Here is a 12,073-nt window from a genome sequence, read left to right on the forward strand (position 1 = left end):
CATCTTATCTACAGGGTTTGGATTTAAAAGAGGGACAAAATATATTTGATCTTTAATTTATGAAGTGCTAAAAAACTGAATTTGCTGCATTAGTTGCCACCATTTCATTTTTAGATCTGGCTGTCAAACACATGATAAACAACTGGAAGTTAAAACCAGGAAAGTGGATGTAACAGACACCGATTGTATAGTTACACTGAAACCAGAAGTTTACATAAATAAAATACACATGTGGTTTATTTTTTTCTCCTTGTCTGAAACCTTTCTTGTTTTATGTCAGTTAGAATTACCAAAATTATTTCTATTTGCTAAATGCCACAAGCATGAGAGGAATAATGTCAGATATTTATAAATGTCTCCAAAATCAGAAATTATTACCATTTCCTTAAACAATAAGGAAAAGCCCAGATGATGATGATGTCAGAGACTTTTGAGTTTATTGGCGGAACATCTGTGGATGTATTTTAAGGCCACACCTTGGTTTGCTGTCTGAGATGATGGGAAAGTTAAAAGAAATCTGCTGAAATATCAGGAAGTCTTGTGAAAACAGACAGTTTTATTATCCAAAGAGAAGCGTGTTCTGTACAGCGAGGAAGAAGCCTTTACTTCAAAAGAAATATGAAAAGCCAGATTGTAGTTCCCAAATACACACAGGGACAAAGATCTTCATTTTTGGAGATATGGAACTAAAGCTGAACTGTCTGGCCATAACAACCAGTGTTACGTTTGGAGGAAAAATGGGGATACTTGTACCATCCTAACTGTGAAACATAGAGGTGGCACCATCATGTTGTGGGGCTGTTTTGCTGCAGGAAGAATTGGTACACTTCATAAAATAGATATTATCATGAGGGGAGAACATAATGTAAGTTAGTAGCAACATTTAAAGACGTCAATCAGAAAGTCAATATTCAGCTAATGTCCGAAACAAAATTTCCGATTACAGCATTTCCATTAAATAAGAAAAGCAATTAAAAATCATACGTGAATAATTTGACTAAATGTTCCCCCTAACTCAAGTTTTTTTAACAGAAAAACTTAACTTTTTTCAAAATTGATGTGCTTCTATTGAGCTAATTTTTCCTGCAATTCGTGAAAATATATGATTAATGGAAACGCAGCTAGTTTGAGATTTAAATTATTTTTCGGATTAGGAAATCGGCACCAATCTGTCCCATAATTTACAAAAAGTCTAAGATAATTCGGAAACCAGGCTCGTTGGATCTCACATTCCAGCTCTGCCAGTAGATGTTCTGGCTGGTCCGAGTTCAGCCACACAAACAGAACCACACTCATTGAAAACACACACAGAACAGATTTGGTGAGATGATTGTCGTGTTAAACAGGATTTCATCATAAATCAATACAAGTCATCAAGTCTCCCCAAATGCTACAAAGTTTAATTACAATAAGCAGCACCTGATCAGACTTCTCTAGCATAATTTCTAAGCATTGGGGTGAAATGTTACAAAAGCAGCGTGTGGAAATCAGCAGATGGTTTGTAATGGTGAGAAGTTTAGTCTTCATCCGAGTCAGTGCTCTGCAGGAGAAGCTGATTTTATTCACAGAATTAAAGTTAATATGCATCTTATTTCTCAGGTGAGGTTATTTTTAATCTCAAACGTGTGTGCGGTGCGGTTCAGGTCTGAACAGAGTGACTAAATGTGCTGAATCCTACCAGAGCCTGAATCGGTTTTACCTTTACTTGGCTGGAGTTGCCCTGGTGCCGGATGTCGTCCAGCTCTTCCATTCTGTGATGGAGCTGAGGGGTGCCTACGATCTGATCCTCCTCTTCCTCGTCTTCGTCCGGCTCGTCCTCTGCAGCCCGTGTCGGGGAGTTGAGCCCGTCGGGACTGAAGCCCTGCAGCAACGCGGCCACGGCCTCGGGTTTGGGCAGCTTGTTGATTTTGAAGTGCTTCTTGTAATGCGGCGTGTCCTTTCTGATCAGCCGCTGCTTCTCCGGGGGGATCACCGGCCTGTCGTCATCTTCGTCGCTCCTCTCGCCGTTCTCTCCGTCGTCTTCGTCGTCCTCATCTCCGCCCCGGATAATCGGTTCTTCTGCAAAGTGCACGGTTGGCTGTAGGAAGAAGGAGATTTTTTCATAAACTTCAAATTTTAATGTGGTAATTTGTGTCAAGTCTATCGATCGCATCGATAAGCGTTTAGGTTTAATTTTATAGATTACAGCAGATGTAAACTCAGCATTCCATTTCTAAGAATGTAATATTAGAGATTAGGAGTTTTGTTATTTGACGGTTGATCTGCAGACAGTCGCTGATCCCATCCAAAAGGAGCGTAAGCCACAAAATGTTGTAGCTAAAGAAGCTTGACATTCAAAGTGTAGCGTCTCCAAGTTTGTTCATGGAAAGTTAAGAGGAAGGAAAAAGAGGCACACCCACATAAGGGATAGCTTCACCAACGAGAGGATTGTGATCTTGAGGAGTTTGGGGGACATTTACACAGTCACTATTTTAGCAAAGTATGTCCCTCAAAATTCCTTGCAGATATTTCTGCACCACAAAATCAGTTACTTTTATTGAAACATCAAAGATCTAACGCTGATACAAGGTTTAAGAAAAGCAAAAATTGTTTTCAAACTTCTGACCATGGTTCTAGTTTTATTTTAATGAACTCCACCTCCATCTCCATCTCCATCTCCATCTCGTCCATCACCTCCATCTCGTCCAGGTCGTCGTCCTCCTGGGGGGACTCCTGGGGGGACTGGTTGTTCACCAGCTCCCCTCGCTGGGAGGGAGCCACCAGGTTGTGTCTCTCCTCGTGGGATGTGGCCGACAGCGTGCTGTTAGACACCTGGGAGTCATGGCTCTGATTTGAAACGTTACTCAGTCGCTTCACCTAAAAACAGTGAAATCGTTGATGAATTGTTGCTAAAAATACCTGAAAGTTTTACAGGATTTTTACTGCGCAACATCTTTACTTTACATATTTTTATTACCTGTGGGTCAAGTGACTCGTCTTCTCCATCGGTTCTGGTTGTGTAAGGCTCATTCCTCCTGTCCTCTATCCCCTTCTTCATCACCTTCAGCTCACTGGGATGAGGGGTGGCTCTGCGCTGGAGGCCCTGAGGAAGAAAGAAGCAAATCCTGCTCTAGAGAAACACCAGTCACATAAAGACGTGAGATTTGTGTCACTAAAGTAACTGCATCTAATCATAATTTAAAATTTATGGATACTCTGAACAAACAGTGAAGAAGTTTTGGGGGGCTTTAAACATCCAGGACTAGAATTTATTGTTTTTATGATAAGAAATTTATCACAATAAACGATAAAAGCCTATGCATACTTTGTCACACAATTCTAGGACACGATTTTAAAATGACTTTGTCCAATAAACTGGAGATTTTATCCTTAAATACTGACAGTTAAATATTCAGCTAATCAGGGTAAGTGGAAAAATATTTTGAACGATAGTAATTATAGTTTCCAAAGAGAAATTGGGACATAATAAAATTAGTATAGGTAGTTTAGACTTTTGAGAGAACATCAGCGTTAAGACACAAAATCTCTGATTGGTTCTTTTCCAACCAAAATGATCAGAGCCGACGATGGATACGTAGGAATAAGAACTATTTCAGCTCAAAGATGACGGCGTAGCGTTTTTTTTCACCTTGCGCTCTGCTGCAGCTTCATCATCTTCCTCTTCCTCAGCTTTGGTCTCCTCCTGGAACTGAATGACGGACACTCTGTTCAGGTTGCTGTCCGTCCAGCTGTCGTCCACGCTGTTCTGCAGCAGGTTCTCTGTGGGACACCGAGCGCACTTACTCAACTTATACCACCCAAATCTGCCTTCAATTCAACACTGAATAATCAAAGTTTGTTAGTGGAACATAAAACGTTATTCGAGTCACTTTATCGCAGAAATACGAGACCATAAGGCTCACCGAGGCTTGGCGACGGCTGCTGGGGGAGTAAGTAGCAGGTTAACACTTTCTCTCCTGTCCGCTCGTCATCTTCGGTCTGGAACTTGAGCATCGGCTGCGACTGGTTCTCCGTGAGCCACATGGCCTTAAGGTTGAGGTTTGTCAAGGCGAAAGGCAAGTTTTGTAATCTGGACAAAGGTAGAGATGGAATAAGGTCAAACAGAACATTTTCCTCCAGAATGAGAACAAAGAAGATAAAAACCTCATCTAAAGGAATTATATCATTTGATGCTGTGAATAAACGTGAATAAACCCTAAATGTCAGAGCCAAGTGTAGATCTGTGTCTCAAGTGTAAACATCAAGTTTACAAAGAATTTAATTATAGTAGAGGTCGAGCTAAAAAAAACAACACAAAACTGTAATCATTCATTAGGCAGACTATTGGTTGTTTGCTCAAATGGATCACAGAGAGAAAGATTTATGGAGGTATAGATTTGTGAATGGCATGATGAATTTAAAAGAAAGCAATATTTTCCATTTGCATGCTCTGCAAAGGGAGGTTGCCCTTTAATATTATTGAAAAGCTGCTGCTAACATTTGACAAATAGTACAAAGTAGTTAGTTTGCACTTTTTAACTTTACAAAAGTCCCACCTGGCAGCGTTGCCTGTTTTCCCTGTCTGAGAATGATTAATATGTCTTAAAGGGCTTTTTTTTTTATTTTGAGACTTTATAATCAATTGTATTTATTGTTTTGGTTGTTTTGTTTTGTTTGTTTGACAAGTCTTCCAGTTCCAGTGCTAAATGTTCTTTGAAAAAGAAAGTTTATTGATCTTTCAGAAGGTGTATGCACATTATCATGCTTTTATTATGTATATTAGTTGAAATGGTCTCAAAAGGACAATTGAAAAATTTCTGGGATAATTTGTCATCCAGTAAAAAGTGTAAAAAGTGAGAAATTACAGAAAAAACCCCAGATATTGTCACACCAGAATTCAGAAATTTATAATCTAAACAACTATTTGGGGGAAAAAAAATTAGATAAATAAAATTGAGAATATAAAAATGCAATTTTTCCCCTCCAAATTAATCCAGTTCTTCCCACTCCCAAAATGACCCTGACTTTTCCAGATTTGACGACTCATTGTGGCACCACTAGATTATTTTTTCCATGAATCAAACTAAATCTAAACGGTTCAGGTGCTGCTACCTGTTTCCGACCACATCCAGCACATGCAGCTCGGTGGCGTCTGCCAGCTCAGCGGGCAGTTTGCTCAGGCGATTATCTCTCAGCGAGAGGACGTTGAGGCTGGAGCAGCCGCCGAGTTCTTTGGGCACGCTGCCGAGCCGGTTCCGGTCTACATTCAGGTTCGTCAGCTTCTTCAGCTTGCCCAGCGAGCGAGGAAGTGACTGCGAGGTGAAACAAAAGGAGATTTCAATCCGGTTAATTTGGATCGTGTGCGTATGCGGTCTAAGTTTATCGGAGTAAAATCGAGGGTACCTGTAAATGATTCTCCGTCAGGACAAGCTCTGTGAGGTTTTCACACTCTCCTATAGAGTCGGTCAGCTGAGTCAGTCGGTTCTGGTCCACTTTCAGGATGGACAGCTGCTTTAAACAACCTGGGAAGAAAACACACAGCAAAACATCCCTCAGAAACGGAGTCAAAACTTTATTCTTATTTGCAGGGATCCATCTTTTTAACTTTTAAACACAAAGTTCAGGAAGGTTGGAAGCGTGGCTGGAACAGCATTTTAGACAATGAAACTGGAAATCAAGTCTGGAGATGCACATATCTTCCCCACACTGGCTCAGACTTTAGAAAAGGCTTACAGTGGCAGTAGCCCAGGGCGCCAAGGACTTAGAACGCATGTTTTACATTGTACCTTATATAAAACTTATAGGCTTGTAAAAAGTGTGTTGTTTTAATATTGTTACATTTTTATTATTGTAAACAAAACTCAAATATTTGAAAACTCTGAGACGTTTTAAACCTATTAGTGTCATTTGGATGAGGAAAAATTTTTATTATTATTATTTCATGGGGTGGGGCGTCAAAACTGGCACCAGCCCAGAGGCCCATATCCTTCTAATTATTATTTTTCAAAATTTATCCAAATCTGGAAAACAGTTTAATGAAATTCCAAATATAGGTGTACATGGCTTAGAAATAATTCAATTCAGAGACTTGGTGCAGGTCTGGTCAGGTTTTTCCATTGAAATCATTATTCCAGCAGAGGGCAGCATCATCTTAGTTCAACATGAGTCAAACCAACTTTCTATTTCAACTATCATTTTGCAGGAGAAAAAAAAAACATTTTGCAAGCTTCAGAGGTTTCCTGCAGAAGCCAGTCTGGTGAAGTTTCTTCACCTATGCTGTCTGGGACGACCTCCAGCAGGTTCTGTGTGAGCAGCAGGTCGGTGAGAGCCAGCAGGCCGTTCAGCTCCGAAGGAAGCTTGTCCAGATGGTTCTCAGAGACGTCCAGACACACCAACCGCCGAAGGTTTCCCAGTTCCTGCGCACAGAAAATAAACGAACAGGTACGACTGTGTAATCAGAGCACAGCATGGTCATTTTCTTCAGAAAACGTCACGAGTTTCATTTAAAAACTGTACTTACAGGTGGTAATGAAGACAACTGATTACGGTCCAACCACAGCTCCCTCAGGTTGGGGAGAGCGCCGAGCGTGTCCGGCTAAAACAAAACAGGATAAAGGACAAGAGAAACAAGGAAAGTGTGATGAAAACAGAAAATAAGGTTGCCATTTTCGGTGCAAAGACAAGGAAATCAGATTTCTGCTAAATGCGTTTTCATTCGAAGGTTGTTAAAAAAAAGAGATCCCAGAAAACCGAAACCTTGAGCTCAAGAACGCATCTGAGCATGATGTTAATAAGTCATGGCTTCCTGTTCTCTAGATCTGCTAAAAACTGGTGCCAAACAGATAGTTGGTTCAATTCTTGCAGGATTGCACTTTTCTGTAATATTTTATCCATGATTTTTAGTAAATATGATAACGTGAGTATAAACTAAATGTTTACAGCCCTAGTTTATACGTTTATGAGACTGCATATATTCAGAGAATATATACGATCCTCAATCTTTAATTACTGTGTGTATAATCTAAACTATAGAGAATTCCTGTTATGAAAAGAAGCTTGTGCATCAGATACTTATTCGTCAAAATTGTATAAAGTTTGTTTTGTTATTAAACATAATGGATGCATCATCTAAAGCTCAAAATTACACATGTGAAACGTTGGCTTATGACTGAACACGTGGACAGGGTTTCATCATGAAGTCACTGTTTGCTCAGTGGCCGCCCTGTGTCGTGTTTACCCTGTCCTGTCGAGACAGGAGGGAGTTCCTGCAATAAAAGCGTCTCTTTAAGCTGCGTTTGCTGAGGTAAACATGCGTTTTGGATCATAATCATTTCAAAAAGAATGACGGTCACTCGGGAGTTGAGAGAGAAAATTATCTAGAGAAGCAGAGGAGATGTTAACGAACCAAAACTTCCAGTTCATTGCTGCCGAGGTCCAGCTGTTCCAGTTTCACCAGGAAAGAGAGCGACCTGCGCAGAAGAAGTTATGTCACCCGAGTATCTACCCAGAGGAACAAAGAGTCCTGCCTTGCATACCGTTCAGTACAGAATGCAACCGAAGGCTGCTGTGTAGCTTTTGTAAAAATATTCATCTTGGATGTTTTCGAATTACTGAAAATGCCGCTTACGTAGGCAGAGACTTCAACCGGTTCTCCCTGAGCTCCAGCGTCACCAAGTTGGCCAGACTTTTAAACGGGAGAGACAGGAGAGGAGGAAGAGGGAGGAAGAGGAAGAGAAGTTGGTTAGTCAGATGGCAGGTCTGATCGCCCGGGCTGCCTGGCACGGCGAGGGGCTCGTCCATCTGCACCGTCTCCCAGCGGGTGAATCGTCTGAGTGGCTTCAATTGAGCAGCTTCACATCTTTTTATTAAAGGCCTTGCAATAATAGCCACACTTCTTGATTCTTCTAACATTTTGTCACATCACAACCAACAAACTTTAATCTAACCAATGCAGAGTTGTAACTGTAACTGCAGTGAAAGGTGGTTCCAGAAAGCCTTTACTGAGATGAGAACACCACAAATGTGAGTCAAAATTTTAAAAACTGGCATCTTTTCCTAAAAATTCACAATTATGAGCCAATTCCTATTAGGCACTTAGCCATAGAAGTTGTTCAACTGAATATTTGGAGGTTATAAATAATTTTGTAAAGCGCTGTAAACAGCAGTTGAAAATAGAAAACCATTTATTTTAGATAATCCGTAACATTCAAAACACACACAAAAAAAATTATTTACCCCAAAAAATTTAACTGGAATATTTTTAATATAAAACCAAATAGCAATATGTTTCTGTGATACATACTTTCCAATGTCACTGGGTAACGTCTGTAATGTCACATCGTTGAGGGAAAGGTGAGCCAGCGTTCGCAGCTGAGTGAAGCCGTCCGGCAATCTGTGGCAGAGAGACGAGAAGAGGAAACGGTGAGAGATGCTCAGAATGCTCTTGTACTCTGCATGAATTATCCAAGGGTTTCTGCTCAGATATTCAGAGGTTCAACTGTTCCTCTCTCGTGTGAAAAAAGTGAAACCTGGGAGATTGCAACACAGAAGAGTTGCACAAAATGAATAAGAGGATTGAACTGGCTTCTTATGTGGATTATTGCGAAACCGATACAAATCCAAGAAGCGTTGCGATATCAACTATGATCTACTCAAACTTTGTTTCATGTAATCTTTTCTTGGAAGAAACTAAGCCTTACATACTTTTTATGGACATACAAGCCAAACGCAAACAATCTAAAATACGAAGCCCATTGTGCAACTAGTATTAAACCTAATTTGATATCGCCTTAACGTAATACAGGGAAGTTGCAGTGTTTACCTGGCGAGCGGATTTCCACTGAAATCTGCGATCTCCAAGGCCCGGCAGAACTTGATGCTCTCAGGGATCTCTGGGATTTCTGCAAATGGGTCAGACGAGGTAATAATTTATCACTTTAGCTTTAATCGTACCTTAATGAAGGGACGTGCACGGATCAACACTAGGTGGTGCTAGAGCACCTGCTCTTTTTCCTCTTGACAAAAAAAAAGTGTGGTCCTGACTTTTTATTTTTTTGGTGGCTCAAGGAAGCGTGTCTGGATCTGAAAGCCTGTATTACTGCTGCCCCACATTTTTGTAAGTTTGCCTGACTGAAGCTGAGATAAATCTTACACTGCAGACAGCGGTGGGGTCCAGGTGTTTTGAGCACCTGCCCCTTAAAATATCTGTGCACACTCCTGCAAGGAAAGCGTCTCTATGATCATACATCAAGTAACGTGCAAAAAATATCTTCGACATCGCTAATTACTTTGATTTAGATGGAAAAAGCTCTCTGCTAAATAACTGTCACCCATTCATAGCGAACTTCATCAATTAAAATAAACATATGCAAAAGACAAACAAGTATCTCTGTTATAACGGCTTGTGCTAACCAGGCTTCTCATTTAAGGAACTATTACACATTCTCTTCCTCGAAAGTCCTTCAAAACTTGAATTTCTGGCTTCTAAAAGTAGAAATGACTGTTTGTGGGCCAGGTGGGTGCCTGGATCTAGTTAAACAGTTGCGCTGTAATAAATCTTTAAGTGACTTCCCTGCCAAGTCTTGAAATGTGATCTTTCAGCTCTGGATGTTGCAGGTGCATCTTAATAAATCCCTACAGAGGGAAGCGGCCCCGCTCAGAGCTGGGAGGCACGCAGGCAGACAGATGGGAAAGTCTCTTCCAGGCCAAGGCGCCCTGCTCTCACAACAGCGTGTGGTTTAATAGATGTCCTGCTTGCCACTCGGTATCAAAGGCAAGGACAGACAGGGCACAGTGTCTGTGTATATCACAGCAACAATCAGGAATGTTTGAAATGCTTCACCTTGCATGTAAAGGGAGGAGTCAGTGTTGACTTTTGGTTTCATTTCAGCATTCTATGCAGATTTAAAGGATTAGAAGTTCATGAAGCAACTACATCAATCTTTTGATTCTTCTTTTGGTCTCACAGGGGCTGCAAAGTGAGTCAGTGTTTATGTACCATTTCTGGAGATGTCCAGTTCCACCAGCTGCATGAAGTTGGCCACCTCAGGAGGGAGTCTCTGGATCACATTGTCACTCAAGCCGAGCTTCCGTAAGTTTAATAGTCTGAAGAAAGGCTGTGGAGACACATGATACAATGTTTAGTAAAAACGACTTCCTTAGGCTCCGCATTTCTCTCTCTTCTTCTACTTTTAGTTTAACATCACCTGATTCTGCCAGGATGCTTTGATCAAGAACAGCCAGGGAGGAATTTGATTCTGAAATGTCTATTAAACATCCCAGAAAATCAAAATGTCCCAAAAAACGAAGTTCTGTTTTCAAAGTTCATTCACAGAGTTGTGAGGATGAAAAATATCCATTTTCTACACACCATGCTTGACAAAATTTCATACTTTCCCAGATTTAATCCCCAGATCCCTCAATCCTTATTGAGCAAATGTTCAAGTTTAAATACGATAAAAATCTCTCAATTGTAGATGGATGAAAGAAAAAAAAAAACAATCAAAGGGCAGACGGATGAACAGACGGAAAGGTGGATGAATGAATGAAAAGATGGAAAGGTAAATGGACGAGTGAAGAAACGGAAAGGTGGACGGAGGAATGAACAGAGACAACTGAATGGAGGGATGACCAAATGAAAAGCTGGATGAACTGATAGACAAATGGGAAGGTGGACGGATGGAAAAGTGGATGGACGGATAAATGCAGATAAACGGGCAAATGAATGTATTAATGTCTCAACGGATTAATGGAATGATAGACAGATGAGCGGAAGGGTGGACGGATGTAAAACAGGCCGGGGGTTGGACATGTGGACAGATGGACAAACTGTTTTGATGAATGAATGACAGACAGGTTTGTGAGAAAGATTAGGGAACGGATCTCTTTCCACACAGCATGTTTTCCATACTTCTCCAGATCAATTCAAAGCAAGCAGCACAGTAAACCAATCTGTGCAAATTATTCATTCCAATAAATTGTGTTTTTCTAAACATTTTTAGCTTTTCATCAGTCTTGTATATCTAATGACCGACTCCTGAAGTGGTTCTGAAAACATTCCATTCACATATTTGGGAATAAAAATAAAAAAAATACATCAGAAAATATCCTTTTCACCATAGTGATGGCTGCCAAACAAAGTGGCTTTCGGTTGGAGTGCGCTGTGGCTGCAGTTCTGCCAAGTGCTTTCACAAGAGTACGTTTGTTGGAGCGGCCGGAGCTCGGCTACATTCCTCCGCCAGCAGAAGTGTGTGTCTGTGCTGCTCAGATGGACAGACAAGATGGGAGAAACATGCTGAAACTACGCTTTTATTTACCACCCGCTCTGCTGCCCACAGAGGCACTACTGTCTGCGCTATCACAACCCGGACTTCACAGATAATGAAGGAAAACTCCTGGGAACATTTCTGGAATGGGGAACCTGAATCAAACTCATTCAGGAATGCTTTCTGTCTGCAAGCTTGGAGCCTAAACCTTAATTTAAATTAAACCTCAGGCCATCATCTGAATTTTTCAACTGGAAAACAATCTGTGAGTGTGTGTGTCAGTTACCACAGATTAATTTACTAAACTGAAAAAAATCCAGATAATGTCAAAGCTCTCCCTCCTCCACTCGGATTAGGTTTAAAAACAGCGAGCCGCTACACTCGTGTAACCCAACTGTTGTGTAAACATGCAGTAAATCAGATAGCACCACCTATTCTCCGAGGACGTGCTAAAAGTTCTTACGGGAAGAAAGGATCAAGTATGTACACACAAAGTGCAACACGGTGGAGAGAGCACCAGAGAAAAGAGATCAGAGCATTTCACTTCCACTCTGTGTTTTGATGACTGACATTTCCTGTTCTTAACAGGTTGTGTGTGTTTTATTTGGATCCCGTTGAATAGATTCGGGGTAGGTCAAAGCTTCAACATTCACACTTTACCAAGGGTTTCTGTCCTTTCTGATGCCGTCTCTCAGTTCTCAGGGTGCGCATGTGACAGCAAAAAAAACAAACAAAACAAAACAACAAACATACAAATTATTCCTACATCAGAGCTTTTATTTTCCTGAGTGTAATGCTCTTCCTTCTCAAACACCCACGACTTGGATAGT

General features: G+C 40.9%; 1 protein-coding gene across 1 annotated transcript in view; it reads right to left on the reverse strand.

The window, feature by feature from the left end:
* scrib (scribble planar cell polarity protein) overlaps positions 1 to 12,073 on the reverse strand; it is a 72,259-nt gene that overhangs the window by 34,576 nt on the left and 25,610 nt on the right. The window contains exons 2-15 of the mRNA XM_088001214.1: positions 9,977 to 10,094; positions 8,801 to 8,879; positions 8,282 to 8,371; positions 7,607 to 7,663; positions 7,385 to 7,448; positions 6,500 to 6,574; positions 6,251 to 6,395; positions 5,383 to 5,501; positions 5,092 to 5,291; positions 3,903 to 4,069; positions 3,629 to 3,759; positions 2,957 to 3,082; positions 2,668 to 2,856; positions 1,700 to 2,086 (exon numbers count right to left, since the gene is read on the reverse strand). Of these exons, the coding sequence (XP_087857340.1) occupies positions 1,700 to 2,086; positions 2,668 to 2,856; positions 2,957 to 3,082; positions 3,629 to 3,759; positions 3,903 to 4,069; positions 5,092 to 5,291; positions 5,383 to 5,501; positions 6,251 to 6,395; positions 6,500 to 6,574; positions 7,385 to 7,448; positions 7,607 to 7,663; positions 8,282 to 8,371; positions 8,801 to 8,879; positions 9,977 to 10,094 (1,947 nt within the window). The remainder of the gene's footprint in view (positions 1 to 1,699; positions 2,087 to 2,667; positions 2,857 to 2,956; positions 3,083 to 3,628; positions 3,760 to 3,902; positions 4,070 to 5,091; positions 5,292 to 5,382; positions 5,502 to 6,250; positions 6,396 to 6,499; positions 6,575 to 7,384; positions 7,449 to 7,606; positions 7,664 to 8,281; positions 8,372 to 8,800; positions 8,880 to 9,976; positions 10,095 to 12,073) is intronic.

Source organism: Poecilia mexicana, unplaced genomic scaffold, assembly GCF_051168715.1.
Source record: "Poecilia mexicana isolate PSO_F unplaced genomic scaffold, ASM5116871v1 scaffold_20, whole genome shotgun sequence".
Lineage (NCBI taxonomy): Eukaryota > Metazoa > Chordata > Actinopteri > Cyprinodontiformes > Poeciliidae > Poecilia > Poecilia mexicana.